The following is a 16,471-nucleotide window of genomic DNA, read 5'->3' as shown; positions in this document are numbered from 1 at the left end:
AACAATGCTTTATACTGGCTGATATAGTGTTACCCAAAGACTTCACTTAGTGTAATGCCAGTGTCGGTGTATTGACTCAGCTCTGGTCTCTGTGCTCACTCAAATCTTTGTCCCTAGGTCACCCCAGTGTCCGACAGGGATTTCGGACGCTACAACTGCACGGCACGTAACAACATCGGAGCGAAATACCAGGAGTTCATCTTGGCCCAGGCAGGTAAGTGCTGGCCTCGTAAAGTAACCAATCCCCACCCCCCTTATAGCACATTGGACTTTCCCTTGATATCATACAGTACACATTGAATCGGGTAAACCATGCACCTCAACATATCAAAGTTAATGCATCAACCAAATAGTTCCAACTATGTATCATCCATGTGGCATGATTAACCAAATATCGCCGCAATCAACCAATGAAATATCTAGTGCTGACCCAAGCACCCCCCCCCCCCCCCCCCCCCCCCCAGCCTCTATTTAGCCTAAACTAATCTCAAATAGTGCTCGCTGATTTAAAGTAGTTCCCCCTATTTACTGTGCATAGCGCAGGCTAATGTACAATAACGCAGTCCAGTTCATTTTAGTACAGATTCAGTTACTTCAAACACAGGGCCTCTGAGAAGTAGAATTCTCAGAAAAAGGACTTAAGATGTAGTTTTAAGAGACATTCTTCCACACACATACCCACATACATATGCATTTCCGCATTCACACACACACACACACACACACACACTAAAGAAAAATAAACAAGTCTTCGCTCATCTTGCAGTGAATGTAGTGTCGCCAGGTTTGGGGATCCATGAAATGAAACAACGGTTCCTTCACGCACACACTCTCCCGCCCATCAGTTTGATTCGGTTTCTAAAGTCTGATCATTAAAGAGAGAGGAAGCTATAGTGTAATAACTCTAGATAGAAGCCAACCCTATCAGCCAATTACCCCGCTAAAATGCTAACATTTGATTCATGATCAGTTCATTCCTATGGAAAGCATAAGCTTACCCGCTTATGCAGCTCTTTATGTAACTCAAATGATATTTGAAATGTTATTGACGCAAGTAAATGGCAGATCATAGTTGAAAAGTCCAGCATCATCCCTGATGTTAAGAAGATTTGGGCCTGAATTCACAAAGTGTCTCGGAGTAGGAGTGCTGAACTAGGATCAGGTCCACCCTCTTATTCATTATGACTTAAAAGGCAAAATCAGATCAGTACTCCTACTCTGAGACGCATTGTGAATACAGTCTCTGATGTATTACTCAAGATATTATGGGGTTGTGCCAAGTTAAAAATGCAGTGTGTACAAGACTGTGAAGGGTTGACGCTGAAGCCTTGAACTGCCTATACCCACGGTGTTAGCAAAGAGAGTTCAATTTGTCTCCCTTCCCACTTTAACTTTGTGTCATATCGCAACAGATAAGAAGAAATACAGTTTAGGTGTAAATAATAGAAATACAGTTTAGGTGTAAATAATACACTTGTCGCTAGATACTCATTGCAACTATTTAACTTTAGCAACGTGTACCACTTATTGAGAAGGTATGAGCTGGGTTTTCAGAATCAGTTGTTGAATCTTCGTACATAGACCTTCATAGCTCAAACTTTTATCCATGTGGTAGATGGTTTCCGTGTGTGGGCGTGGGCGTGTGTGTGCGTGCATTTATACTAGTGTGTGTGCAGGCTGCATATCAGTGTGTACGTTTCTGCGTTTATGCTTGCGTCTATGTGTGTGCCCGATTGTGTGTAGCTCCACAACCGTGCTGAAAGTCCTCTCTCTCCTTAATGTATTCCTGGTCTTATAAAAGAGAGGCTCTGTAGGACAGCAACGGTTTCTTTTGATTTGCTCGAAGCCCCGTGGCTCCACCAGATAAAAGGGAAGTGTTTGTGTGATAACGGGATTGAGTCAACCGCTGATAAATATAATGGCCTTGGCTTTTTTTTTTTTTACTTCGCCTGAACATTGTGTGTGGGTTAACACAAAGCATTCTGCATCGCAAAACCCAATAAGCCTGAGTTCCCATAGCGACATCTTTGTATCACGTTTTGATTTTCCAATAACGACTCACCAGCGATATTATGTTTCCGTAACAAATAGAGACGTCAATGTAATGTTTCTGAAGGGTTACCGGAACTGATGTTTGGATGTGTGTTGTTTCAATGGGGGACGGTTATGAGTGTGACACCTATTTCTCTGCTTTTTTCCAGACGTGCCCTCGAACCCGTACTCGGTGCGCTTGTCGGCCGTGTCGCAGCGCATCGCCACGGTGACATTCATGAAACCCGACTCACATGGCGGTGTACCCATTGGCCACTACCTGGTCAACTACAAGGATGTGGGCTCGCAGGACTGGAGAGACGTCAAGTCTCATGGTGTCCAAAGTGAGTGTTCCTCTGTTTTGATCTTCATTATCCTTATTTTGATCATTATCGCTGTCGTTATGTCGTCATCATTGTTATTTTCATTCCCACCATCTACATCAAAAGGAACGTCATTTTCGTCATCATCGTCATCATCGTCATCTTCAACACCATCTTTGTCATCATCATCATCGTCATAAAAATGTACAATCGTCATCATCAATGGTATGGAGATTCGAGCTGACCATCTCCACTATAGCGACACACCTCACATTTTCTCACATTTACACGCCTTACATTTACTCAGACAAAAAAAAAGCTGGCGTGTTCAGGGACTAGGTAAGGTTAGGTCTTTCACTGCAAGGTCCTGCCCACCTAAGTCCGACTAAGACCACTCATCCTTCATGAACCTTTGTTTTCCGCACATTAGTCCCCGTCCTCACACACACATGTTGAAGCAGCTAAACAAGCATGAACAGGAAGCCGTCGCTACTTGCGGCAAGCCTCCACAAGATCAGGAGGTGTCCTACACTCTGGTCATAGAGCCTGTGAAAGGGAGAGAGAGAGGGAGAGGGGGAGAGAGAGGGAGGGGCAGCTAACCAGCAGGTCTGAAAAGCAACTGTCTTTCTCTTTCCCTTTCCACTCTGGCTCCATGACTCCAAATTGATTTTGGAGGCACTCAAGGGAGTGTGTGTGTGTGTGTGTGTGTGATGTGGAGGGCTTCAAAAAAAGAGCGCCTCAGAAGGACGAATTCTCAGACGATAAGCAGGTCTGACAAAACTTGAAGGGCTTATCGCTAATATCCCTCATTTTGCAGTCAATTACAATAGCGAGCTGGAACGCTGAGAATGCTGAGCAGCATGGAAGCATTGAGGGATAGAGCGAGAACAAAGTGGTATATACAGGCAATGAGAACAGAAATAAAGACATGGGGAGTTAAAGGATAGAATGATTGAGAAAAATATGAGGAAGATGGAGAGAAAATAATACAAATTAAGATTTTAGAGAGAAAGGCTGAGATTTGGGAGAGGGAGATATTCGAGAGAGACTGAATGAATGAAATGAATGAAATCAAGGTTGTGAAGTATGAATTCTTAATTTGTGTTAGTTCTTGTGTTCCACCCCCACCCGTTTAACCAACTTCCTTGTCTCGAGGTGAGCACGTTAACGGAGATAGCCAATTCAACTAATTACCAGTTGCAAATTGACATTTAATATTCAGAGCCACTTCGAGGCTTTAATAGTAATGATGCACATTTGCACTATAAAACAGCTCTGTGTATAATGAGTTGGCACAATTTGTACATCTGAATGCCAGTGGCGCTCACTAAAGGTCTCGTCAAACCCCTGGTAGAGCCAAAATGTTAGCAAATAGCTCGTTTTGTATTTAGATCCCCCATTATACAATTGCAAAGCAACCATTACCCTTAGCGCACAAGTTGCAAAACAACAACCTTCAGCCAAGTTCAGTGAACGCCTAACTCGGCATGAACATCCTTTTGTGATTTCCGCGTGACCAACTATGAAAGCTATGTAAATTACTTTATTGTGGAATTCACATAGAAATCTATGATTTTGGGCTGACTGCTGAGAAAGTGTTATTAAGCTCTGCTGATTAAAGTATTGCTATTTTAGGAGTGGTTGTATGATCGAATGTATTTGTTAGAGAACGACCCATATGGATTTTGTAAGGTCGATGTCGATACCGGTTTTTGGGAGTCAAGGAGGCCGATGGCCAATATTTTAGGCCGATATGCAATGTCATTCAATTTGAAAATGTTCAAGATGTTATTGACAGATGCTTATCATTTCACTGCACACTGTGAAGTTGTCACATTGTATACCGGTAGTCCCTAGTTTCATGTGTATTCCGGTTAGAGTTTGAGAGTTCCCAAGAGGTTACAGTGACATGTTGTCATACTCTGCACATTGATGCTGAGGCTTTACTTTCAACTGATCCCAGAGAATCAACAATGGAGTACTACTACTGTTATCATACTGTTTCCACACAAACAGCACTCCCACATATTGGCTTGAGCCCTTACAGGGTTACCTTCTGTACTATGTCTCTCGCCATGAATGGAAGGAGGCAGGGAGGAGGTATGCTAGCTAGCTCAGGTGCAGTGGATTAGTCACCCAACACAGCTAGGCACACAGATCCCCCTCTGTCACTCCACAATGGTACGTCTCACTCCCTGTATTGACAAGAGAGTGGTTCCTGATAGGAGCAGGGGATTTGTGGCACTAGCTTTAGTTTTACCGTATGCTGAGGTCCCCCCTTTGACGCATAGTGGTGTTAGCGGCTCCGTTAGCGATTAGCTTTAGCGTAGCTGGCGACCCCACCCCCTCCCGTTCACTGATAGTGGTGTTTGTGGCACTGTTAGCGATGCTGTTAGCGCGCTAAGCCAGCTTGTTTTCCAGGTGGAACAAATAGGCGCTGGGGAGGATTAGTGGGACTCAACAGTGAAGAGTGGGAGGTGGTAGGCGTCTCTCTCATACACACACCCACAGCGTGAGAGGTTTCACTCTCGCAGCTGTCTGTTTCGCTGTCACTCCACTTGTCAAATAATCTGTGTCCATCTGTATCCCTCTCTGACTTGTTGTGTATTTCTCTCTTTTTCTCTTTGTATCTATCTCTTATACTGTCTGTCTTTTTCCCTTCTCTCTACTTCTGTCTGTCTGACTGTACAGTTGAAGTCGGAAGTTTACATACACCTTAGCCAAATACATTTAAACTCAGTTTATCACAATTCCTGACATTTAATCTGAGTAAGAATTCCCTGTAATGGTCAATTAGAATCACAACTTTATTTTAAGAATATGAAATGTCAGAATAATAGTAGAGAATGATTTATTTTAGCTTTTATTTATTTCTTTTTTTTATTTCTTTTTTTTACATACTCAATTAGTATTTGGTAGCATTGCCTTTAAATTGTTTAACTTGGGTCAAACGTTTCGGGTAGCCTTCCACAGGCTTCCCACAATAAGTTGGATGAATTTTGGCCCATTCCTCTTGACAGAGCTGGTGTAACTGAGTCAGGTTTGTAGGCCTCCTCAGGGCTTTGTGATGGCCACTCCAATACCTTTACTTTGTTGTCCTTGAGCATTTTTGCCTGAACTTTGGAAGTATGCTTGGGGTCATTGTCCATTTGGAAGACCCATTGCGACCAAGCTTTAACTTCCTGACTGATGTCTTGAGATGTTGCTTCAATATACAGTGCATTGCGAAAGTATTCGGCCCCCTTGAACTTTGCGACCTTTTGCCACATTTCAGGCTTCAAACATAAAGATATAAAACTGTATTTTTTTGTGAAGAATCAACAACAAGTGGGACACAATCATGAAGTGGAACGACATTTATTGGATATTTAAAACTTTTTTTAACAAATCAAAAACTGAAAAATTGGGCGTGCAAAATTATTCAGCCCCTTTACTTTCAGTGCAGCAAACTCTCTCCAGAAGTTCAGTGAGGATCTCTGAATGATCCAATGTTTACCTAAATTACTAATGATGATAAATACAATCCACCTGTGTGTAATCAAGTCTCCGTATAAATGCACCTGCACTGTGATAGTCTCAGAGGTCCGTTAAAAGCGCAGAGAGCATCATGAAGAACAAGGAACACACCAGGGAGGTGAAGAAGAAGTTTAAAGCCGGATTTGGATACAAAAAGATTTCCCAAGCTTTAAACATTGCACTGTGCAAGCGATAATATTGAAATGGAAGGAGTATCAGACCACTGCAAATCTACCAAGACCTGGCCGTCCCTCTAAACTTTCAGCTCATACAAGGAGAAGACTGATCAGAGATGCAGCCAAGAGGCCCATTATCACTCTGGATGAACTGCAGAGATCTACAGCTGAGGTGGGAGACTCTGTCCATAGGACAACAATCAGTCGTATATTGCACAAATCTGGCCTTTATGGAAGAGTGGCAAGAAGAAAGCCATTTCTTAAAGATATCCATAAAAAGTGTTGTTTAAAGTTTGCCACAAGCCACCTGGGAGACACACCAAACATGTGGAAGAAGGTGCTCTGGTCAGATGAAACCAAAATTGAACTTTTTGGCAACAATGCAAAACGTTATGTTTGGCGTAAAAGCAACACAGCTGAACACACCATCCCCACTGTCAAACATGGTGGTGGCAGCATCATGGTTTGGGCCTGCTTTTCTTCAGCAGGGACAGGGAAGATGGTTAAAATTGATGGGAAGATGAATGGAGCCAAATACAGGAGCATTCTGGAAGAAAACCTGATGGAGTCTGCAAAAGACCTGACACTGGGACGGAGATTTGTCTTCCAACAAGACAATGATCCAAAACATAAAGCAAAATCTACAATGGAATGGTTCAAAAATAAACATATCCAGGTGTTAGAATGGCCAAGTCAAAGTCCAGACCTGAATCCAATCGAGAATCTGTGGAAAGAACTGAAAACTGCTGTTCACAAATGCTCTCCATCCAACCTCACTGAGCTTGAGTTGTTTTGCAAGGAGGAATGGGAAAAAATTTCAGTCTCTCGGTGTGCAAAACTGATAGACATACCCCAAGCAACTTACAGCTGTAATCGCAGAAAAAGGTGGCGCTACAAAGTATTAACTTAAGGGGGCTGAATAATTTTGCACGCCCAATTTTTCAGTTTTTGATTTGTTAAAAAAGTTTGAAATATCCAATAAATGTCCACTTCATGATTGTGTCCCACTTGTTGTTGATTCTTCACAAAAAAATACAGTTTTATATCTTTATGTTTGAAGCCTGAAATGTGGCAAAAGGTCGCAAAGTTCAAGGGGGCCGAATACTTTCGCAATGCACTGTATCTACATAATTTCCCTACCTCATGATATCATCTATTTTGTGAAGTGCACCAGTCCCTCCTGCAGCAAAGCCCCCCCACAACATGATGCTGCCACCCCCATGCTTCATGGTTGTGATGGTGTTCTTCGGCTTGCAAGCCTCCCCCTTTTTTCTCTAAACATAACGATGGTCATAATGGCCAAACAGTTATATTCTTGGTTCATCAGACCAGAGGACATTTCTCCAAAAGGTACGATCTTTGTCCCCATGTGCAGTTGCAAACCGTAGTCTGGCTTTTTAATGGTGGTTTTGGAACAGTGGCTTCTTCCTTGCTGAGCGGTTTTTCAGGTTATGTTGAAATAGAACTTGTTTTACTGTGGATATAGATACGTTTGTACCTGTTTCCTCCAGCATATTCACAAGGTCCTATGCTGTTGTTCTGGGATTGATTTGCACTTTTCGCACTAAAGTACGTTCATCTCTAGGAGACAGAACGTGTCTCCTTCCTGAGCGGTATGACGGCTGCGTGGTCCCATGGTGTTTATACTTGCGTACTATTGTTTGTACAGATGAACATGGTACCTTCAGGCATTTGGAAATTGCTCCCAATAATGAACCAGACTTGTGGAGGTCTACAATTTAGGCAGATTTTTTTGTTGTTGATTTTTCCATGATGTCAAGCAAAGAGGCACTGAGTTTGAAGGTAGGCCTTGAAATACATCCACAGGTACACCTCCAATTGACTCGAATCATGTCAATTAGCCTATCAGAAGCTTCTAAAGCCATGTCATACCTTTCTGGAATTTCTCAAGCTGCTTAAAGTCACAGTCAACTTTTGCATGTAAACGTCTGACCCACTGGAATTGTGACACAGTGAATTACATGTGAAATAATCTGTCTGTAAACAATTGTTGGGAAAATTGCTTGTGTCATGCACACAGTAAATGACCTACCCGACTTGCCAAAACTATAGTTTGTTAACAAGAAATTTGTGGAGTGGTTGAAAAACGAGTTTTAATGACTCCAACCTAAGTGTATGTAAACTTCCGACTTCAACTGTATTTCTGTCTCTCTCAATCTCTCTCGCTTTACCTCTCTGTCTGTCTGTCTGCGAACAAGCTAATAAATGCTCTCCCTGGTTCTCCCCCTACAGCGATAGTACTGCTGACAGGCCTAGAGCCCAACACCACCTACGAAGTGCGAGTGGCTGCAGTCAATGGGAAGGGCCAGGGGGAGTTCAGCCACACGGAGTCCTTCCAGACTCTACCCATACGTGAGCCCAGCCCCCCGGCAGTGCATGGCCAGAGAGGGATGGGGAAGGCCTACCGGCTGGGCCTTGTCAAGCAAGACGACGGGGGCATGCCCATTGTGGAATACATTGTCAAGTACAAGACGGTGAGTAGCTGGATGTCAGGATTGCCAATAAATACTACTCTTAGAAAAAAAGGTGCTTAGTAGAACCATAAGGTTTTTCAATTTGTCCCCACTGGGGTAACTTTTTTTGGTTTTTGGTGATAGGTAGAACCCTTTGCAGAAGGTTCTACCTAGAACCTTTTATGAAGGGTTCACCTGGAACCCTATGTGAAGGGTTCTACCTAAAATGTTTTATATTTTTTATTATTTAATATTTTATTTTACCCCCCTTTTCTCCCCAATTTTGTGGTATCCAATTGTAGTTACTATCTTGCCTCATCGCTACAACTCCCGTATGGGCTCGGGAGAGACGAAGGTCGAGAGCCATGTGTCCTCCGAAACACAACCCAACCAAGCCGCACTGCTTCTTAACACAGCGTTCATCCAACTTGGAAGCCAGTCGCACCAATGTGTCGGAGGAAACACCGTGCACCTCACGACCTGGTCAGCGTGCACTGCGCCCGGCCCGCCACAGGAGTTGCTAGAGCGCGATGAGACCAGGATATCCCTACTGGCCAAACCCTCCCTAACCCGGACGACTCTTGGCCAATTGTGTGTCGTCCCATGGACCTCTCGGTCGCGGCCGGCTACGACAGAGCCTGGGCTCGAAGCCCAGAGACTCTGGTGACACAGCTAGGACTGCGATGCAGTGCCTTAGACCACTTCGCCACCCGGGAGGCCCACAAACCGTTTTATCTTTGAAGGGTTATTCCTAGAATCCTCCATGAACGGTTCAACTAGCTTTAATTGCATATGTTTATGACAGTACATTACATGAACTTAGTGTACAAAACATTAAGAACGCCTGCTCTTTTCATGACAGACTGACCAGGTGAATCCAGGTGAAAGCAATAACTATTTTATCCTCTTAAGCAGGGGAGTCAAACTCCCTAGTGTCATTTGGCCCTCCGCGGAAAGTGTTTGACACGTACTCTAAAGGTTCTGCCGAGAACCCTTTTATTTTTGAATGGTTCTCCCCTAGAAACCTCTATGAACAGTTATACCAATAACCTTTTTCTATTTGAAGGGATCTTCTTAGAACCCTCCATGAACTGTTCAGCTAGCTTTCTTTGCCTATGTTTTATTATATGCACATTATATAAACAGCTCTTTCCGTGACATAGACTGACCAGGTAAATCCAAATGAAATCTATGATCCCGTATAATACCACTTGTTAAATCCATTTCAATCAGTGTTGATGAAGACGAGGAGACAGGTTAAAGTCGAGACAATTGAGACATGGAATTGTGTATGTGAGGGCGAATGGGCAAGACAAAATATTTAAGTGCCTTTGAACAGGGTATAGTTTGTGTCAAGAACTGCAACGCTGCCGGGTTTTTCACGCTCAACAGTTTCACGTGTGTATCAAGAATGGTCCACCACCCAAAGAACCTCCAGCCACTGTGGAAAGCATTAGAGTCAACATGGGCCGGTATCCCTGTGGAACGCTTTTGACACCTTGTAGAGTCCATACGGACATGGCTAAGAACCACAGTATTTACGAGCTGCCAGTGCCCCTGAACAAGGCCAATTTGGTCCACACATTTTCAACCACACGATTACCACCGAGTCAAGATGACCACTTCTACTCTAAAGCACGCTTGTAAAACACAATCACTGGACCACTTTTTTTTCTAGTCTAATGATAGTAAATAATGCTGCATACCTCCACTTAAGGTAGTAGCAAATAGCAGTGTCAATCGCATTAACTCGACTGTGTGTGCGCGCACGCATATGCTCCTATTTTCGATGCCTAAAAATAATAAGTACACTAGCTTTGTTTATGTCTGCTTTGAAGTGTTTGATCCCAGGCTGTGTCACAACCGGCCGTGACCAGGAGTCCCATAGGGCAGTGCACAATTGGCCCAGCGTCGTCCGGGTTAGGGGATTGTTTGGCCTGGGGGGCTTTACTTGGCTCATCAAGCTCTAGCGACTCCTTGTGGCGGGCCGGGCGCCTGCAGGCTGACTTCAGTCGTCAGTTGAGCGGTGTTTCCTCCAACACAGTGGTGCGGCTGGCAAAGCGGGTGGGTGTTAAGAAGCGTGGTTTGGCCGGTCATGTTTTGGAGGATGCATGACTTGACTCGACCTTTGCCTCTCCCGAGCTTGTTGGGGCGTAGCATCGATGAGACAAGATCATAATTGGATAGCAATTGGATATCACAAAGTTGGGGAGAAAAGGGGGTAAAAAAAAAAAATGTAAAAAAAAAATGTATTGCACTGTTTAGTTTAAAAAATGTATCTAGTGGGCGCAAATGTCAACATAATAGGCTCATCCATATTGCGAAGTCGTTGTGTTTAATCTCGCAATTTGTTCATTTTGGTAGAGTGTGTCCCCTTACTTGGTTATCAGCTGTTCTCAAAAACACGTGGCTCTCGAAAGATGATTCTCTTCCTCAATAGTGTGCATTTTACTAGAAGCCACAATGATTATGACATCCTGGCATTGAAAGCATACTAAATTTTCTGTCACATACTATACAATTTGCATACCCAAAATACCTACTATTTAAAACGCCAGTACAGCTATTCGGACATGGCCATTCACTGTGTCTCAGATTCTACATACTGATACACATGCTTGCAGATACACTATACATACAAATGTACATACTCACCCACAAGCAAACACGTTCATATTAACCAAGTCTCTCCTTTTCCCTCTCTCTCTCTCTCTCACACTCTCTCTCTCTCTCTCTCTCTCGCACTCTCACACTCACACTCACATGCACATACACACAATGATCTATGGGATTTGATGTAACCAATGCTAATATGTCCATTCAGGTGTGTCTCTGTCTCATTGGGAGGCTGATGGCTATGTGTAGTTGTACTATAGCAGATGAAAGTGTGTGTGTGGAGAGAAGGTCAGGGACTCTCCAGCTGGCCCTTTGAAGGCCAAATGCAGGGGAACGAGGGGAAGAATAGGACAATCCTCCACACCCCAGTAATCCCACCATTCATCCTCCTCTCTCTCTCACACTGTGACCCTGACTCTATGTACACAGATGCATGTGTGCACATATATGCACTCTCTTACACAAACACATACACACATACAGTATGCATACAAATGTTCATGCGCACACACACACGCGCACACACACACACACACACACATATGTGTTTTAACACACACAGTCACCCGTATCTAACTGCTTTCCAATGCTGGGCTGGCCTTAGCTTTATTCCACATTATTCCAACTACCATGACTCTGAAAAATGAAACCATGGCCCATTTCCTAAAGCCTATTCCACACGATTATCTCTCTCTCTTTTATTTTGACATTTTATGGAGGAATCCTAGGAGGCTAAATGGTTGAATATGCATTTGTCATGCTGTCAAAGCACAGGCCTCACACTGTGACACTTCACTCTGTTCTCCTATGATGAGATAAGAAGCTGATTTAAGAAAGGAAAAGAAAGTAAAGGAGGAGGGGGATGGAGAGGAAAGGGGGAAAAAGTCAATAACTGGGTGGGGTACGGAGAGGAAAGGGGGAAAAAGTCAATAACTGTGTGGGGTACGGAGAGGAAAGGGGGAAAAAGTCAATAACTGGGTGGGGTACGGAGAGGAAAGGGGGAAAAAGTCAATAACTGTGTGGGGTACGGAGAGGAAAGGGGGAAAAAGTCAATAACTGGGTGGGGTACGGAGAGGAAAGGGGGAAAAAAGTCAATAACTGGGTGGGGTACGGAGAGGAAAGGGGGAAAAAGTCAATAACTGGGTGGGGTACGGAGAGGAAAGGGGGAAAAAGTCAATAACTGTGTGGGGTACGGAGAGGAAAGGGGGAAAAAGTCAATAACTGGGTGGGGTACGGAGAGGAAAGGGGGAAAAAGTCAATAACTGGGTGGGGTACGGAGAGGAAAGGGGGAAAAAGTCAATAACTGGGTGGGGTACGGAGAGGAAAGGAACACTTCCTTATAACGTCTACTTACGATTCACGCAACAGTCAGCATTTGAGCTGGCCACTGTTTTTTTTTCACAGAAACGGTTTGTAAAAACACCGTCTTAACAGTTTTATGTCCCCCATTGTGAGCAGTTTATTTTCCGATGCAATGTTCAGACATTCACAGAAGTAGGAAAAGCATAACACACTTCTCATCCAAATTGGAAAATGTTGGCTACATTAGGAAACTGAGGAAAGCGTGAGCTAATACAAGCAGTCATATTTAGCTAACTTTCGGCTGACAAAAACCATAATATGAAATAGCTAATAGCAATTACTATTTACAATTTATCACATGACAGGTGAGCTCACCCCAATTGCTGTGGCGGTCATGAAATTCGGCCACTGGATAATTGTCATGCAAATGACTGCCGGTCTCACGGTAGACCGTCATTGTAAATAAGAATAAGTATTTAATTTAACTGTTGACAGCCCCTCTCTCTGTGAGCTCAAGAAAGGAATGGAGGAGATGGAAACGCACGGTAGTGTGACATTCTGTAGCTGAAGGAAATGTCAGACAATTAATTATGAAAATATAAAAAATGCCCTACTGCTATTCAAAATCCAATACAAAATCACTACAATTGTAGGATAACTATTTAAGCCACTCTGCACAATCAATGAACCAACAGCATTGCCTAGGCCTATATGTTCTCTCCCAGACTCATGGATAAAAGGTTTGGAGCGTAGAATAAGGTAACCAGTCCATCCAGTATGCATAATAATACTTTCGGATGTTTACTTGAAAAATGAGTGAATCATCCCTTCACTTCGTTTTGCTGTAACATAATTGGTCTGACAAACGTTTACATGACACCCAGAATGCATTGAATGGTGTCAACAAAAAATATCATTGTATTAGCTCATCATAATCAGTACAACGTTCTAAAAAAGTATTTTACTCACATAGTGTATTCGGAAAGTATTCCCATTTTGTTATTCTAAAGTGTATTAAATTGTATTTTTTCCTCATCAATCTACACAAAATACCGCATAATGACAAAGCAAAACATTTTTTTTGCTGCACAGCTATTTTCATTTCTCTCTAGAGATGTTCGGTCTGGCTGGGCCACTCAAGGACATTCAGAGACTTGTCCCGAAGCCACTCCTGCATTGTCTTGGCTGTGTGCTTAGTGTCATTGTCTTGTTGGAAGGTGAACCTTTGCCCCAGTCTGAGGTCCTGAGTGCTCTGGAGCAAGTTTTCATCAAAGATTACTCTGTACTTTGCTTTGTTCATCTTTCCCTCGTTCCTGACTAGTCTCCCAGTACCTGCCGCTGAAAAACATCCCCAACAGCATGATGCTGCTACCACTATAATTCACCGTAGGAATGGTGGCAGGTTTTTTCCAGACGTGACACTTGGCATTCATGCCAAAGAGTTCAATCTTAGTTACATCAGACCAAAGAATCTTGTTTCTCGTGGTCTGAGAGTCCTTTAGCTGTTGTTTGCCAAAATCCAAGCAGGTTGTCTTGTGCCTTTTACTGAGGAGCAGCTTCCGTCTGGCCACTCTACCATAAAGATCATATTGTTGGAGTGCTGCAGAAATGGGTTCCTTCTGGAAAGTTCTCCAATCTCCACAGAGGAACTCTGGAGCTCTGTCAGAGTGACCATTGAGTCACCATTCTGACCAAGTTCCTTCTCCCCCGATTGCTCAGTTTGGCCAGGGGGCCAGCTCTAGGAAGAGCCTTTGTGGTTCCAAACTTCTTTCATTTAAGATTGATGGAGGCCGATGTGGTATTGGGGATCTTAAAGGCTGCAGAAATGTTTTGGTACCCTTCTCCATATCTGTGCCCTGACACTATCCTGTCTCGGAGATCAACCTCCTGGCTTTGTTTCTGCTCTGACATGCACTGTCAACTGTGGGACCTTATATAGACAGGTGTGTGCCTTTCCAAATCATGTCCAATCAATTGAATTTACCACTAGTGGTAAATTGCAGAAACATTTCAAGGATAATCTATGGACACAGGCTGCACCTGAGCTCAATTGCGAGTGTCATACCAAAAGGTCTGAATACTTATGTAAATAAGGTATTTCTGTTTTTGTTTTTTTATACATTTTTCAAAAAATGAAGATCATGCAGGCGCCAGGGGAAAAAGTTTGTGCAGGTTCTGTTCTGACTGGAGATGTGCAGATGTCTGCATACTTGACCTGGGGAAACACTGAGGGAGTGCTTGGGCTCTCACTGAAGAGAGAAGTTTGTCCGGCTCACCTTACATTAGCATAGCGTGCCGCAAACGTAAATTGTCCGTCACAGTGAAATTGGCTACTTTCTATGTGAATTGATGAGGAGGCAGTACGCACCTAATTTTTCAAACTGTTTGTTTGTTCACAACAACAGCACTTACAGTTGACTGGGGCAGCTCTAGCAGGGCAGAAATTTGACAAACTGACTTATTTGAAAGGTGGCATCCAATAACAGTGCCACGTTGAAAGTCACTGAGCTCTTCAGTAAGGCCATTCTTCTGCAAGTGTTTGTCTATGGAGATTGCATGTCGGTGTGCTCGATGGTATACATCTGTCAGCAACGGTTGTAGCTGAAATAGCCGAATCCACTATTTTTAAGGGGTGTCCACCTACTGTTGGCCATGTATACAAAGGCTTACTTATCGTACTGTCATTAACTCTCTCTCTCTCTCTCTCTTATCCTTTCTTCTTTCCCCCTCCCTCCCTCAATACCCTGTTCCCCATCTAACACTCTGTCTCTCTCTCTCTCTTCCCCTCCCCTTTCTCTCTCTTTGCTTCTCTCCCTCTGCTCTCTCCACTCTCCTCCCCCTATTCATAGGACAAGGAGGAGCAGTGGATGACGAAGCTGGTGTCGGGGCAGCAAGACTTTGCCCTGCTGCAGCCGCTGCAGTGGAACACGCGCTACGAGGTGGAGATCACGGCTCGCAACGTCAAGGGCCTCTCGGAGCCCACCTTTTACCAGTTCTTCATGCCCCAGAAACCAGACATCATAGGTACAGACAGTTGCAGGACCTGCATGTTCAAGCATGCACACACAGACATTCGTGTGCACACACACTGACAAAAATCATAAGACAGTTCTGTACACAGACAGACACACAGTTGTGTTTATATCCACTGACACTCACAGATGCACGCCCACACACTAGTCGTGGCTGGCGACACTTGAATTGGGGAAGACAGGCTCATAGTAATGTCTGGAATGGAATGAATGGAATGCTCTCAAACACACCACACAGCTGGCTTCCATGTGTTTGATACCATTCCATTCATTATTATGAGCTGTCCTCCCCCTACCAGCCTCCTGTGACACACACTGCTGGAAGCAAACAAATACAGTGCCTTCAGAATGTATTCAGACCCCTTGTTTTTCCTCAGCAAACTAGCTCATAATGAGAAAGCGAAAACAGGTTTTTAGAAATGTTTGCACATTTAATCAAAATAAAAAACAGATACCTTATTTACATAAGTATTCAGCTCCTTTGCTATGAGACTTGATTTTGAGCTCAGGTTCCTCCTGTTACCACTGATCATCCTTGAGATGTTTCAACAACTTGATTGGAGTCCACCTGTGGTAAATTCAATTGATTGGACATGATTTGGAAAGGCACAGACCTGTCTAAGGTCCCGCAGTTGACAGTGCATGTCAGAGCAAAAACCAAGCTATGAGGTCGAAGGAATTGTCCGTAGAGCTCCGAGACAGGATTGTGTTGAGGCACAGATCAGGGCAAGAGTACCAAAAATATTCTGCAGGATTGAAAGTCCCCAAGAACCCAATAATTAAATATTCTTATTAAATACTTTTTTCTTTACATAGTTGAATGTGCTGACAACAAAATTACACAAAAATTATCAATGGAAATCAAATTTATCAACCCATGGCGGTCTGGATTTGGAGTCACACTCAAAATTAAAGTGGAAAACCACACTTCAGGCCGATTCAACTTTGATGTAATGTCCTTAAAACAAGTCAAAATGAGGCTCAGTAGTGTGTGTGGCCTC

At 43.5% G+C, this 16,471-nt stretch overlaps 1 protein-coding gene across 2 annotated transcripts in view; it reads left to right on the top strand.

Moving 5' to 3' along the window:
* LOC139413128 (neural cell adhesion molecule 2-like) overlaps window positions 1-16,471 on the top strand; it is a 384,436-nt gene that overhangs the window by 330,376 nt on the left and 37,589 nt on the right. For both annotated transcript variants that reach the window (XM_071160211.1, XM_071160210.1), the window contains exons 11-14: window positions 118-214; window positions 2,202-2,375; window positions 8,300-8,541; window positions 15,288-15,462. In XM_071160211.1, coding sequence (XP_071016312.1) covers window positions 118-214; window positions 2,202-2,375; window positions 8,300-8,541; window positions 15,288-15,462 — 688 coding nt within the window. The remainder of the gene's footprint in view (window positions 1-117; window positions 215-2,201; window positions 2,376-8,299; window positions 8,542-15,287; window positions 15,463-16,471) is intronic.

This window comes from Oncorhynchus clarkii, chromosome 7 (assembly GCF_045791955.1).
Source record: "Oncorhynchus clarkii lewisi isolate Uvic-CL-2024 chromosome 7, UVic_Ocla_1.0, whole genome shotgun sequence".
Classification (NCBI taxonomy): Eukaryota; Metazoa; Chordata; class Actinopteri; order Salmoniformes; family Salmonidae; genus Oncorhynchus; species Oncorhynchus clarkii.
Note: the sequence above shows the minus strand (reverse complement) of the source record. Positions and strands in the feature narration are given on the sequence as shown.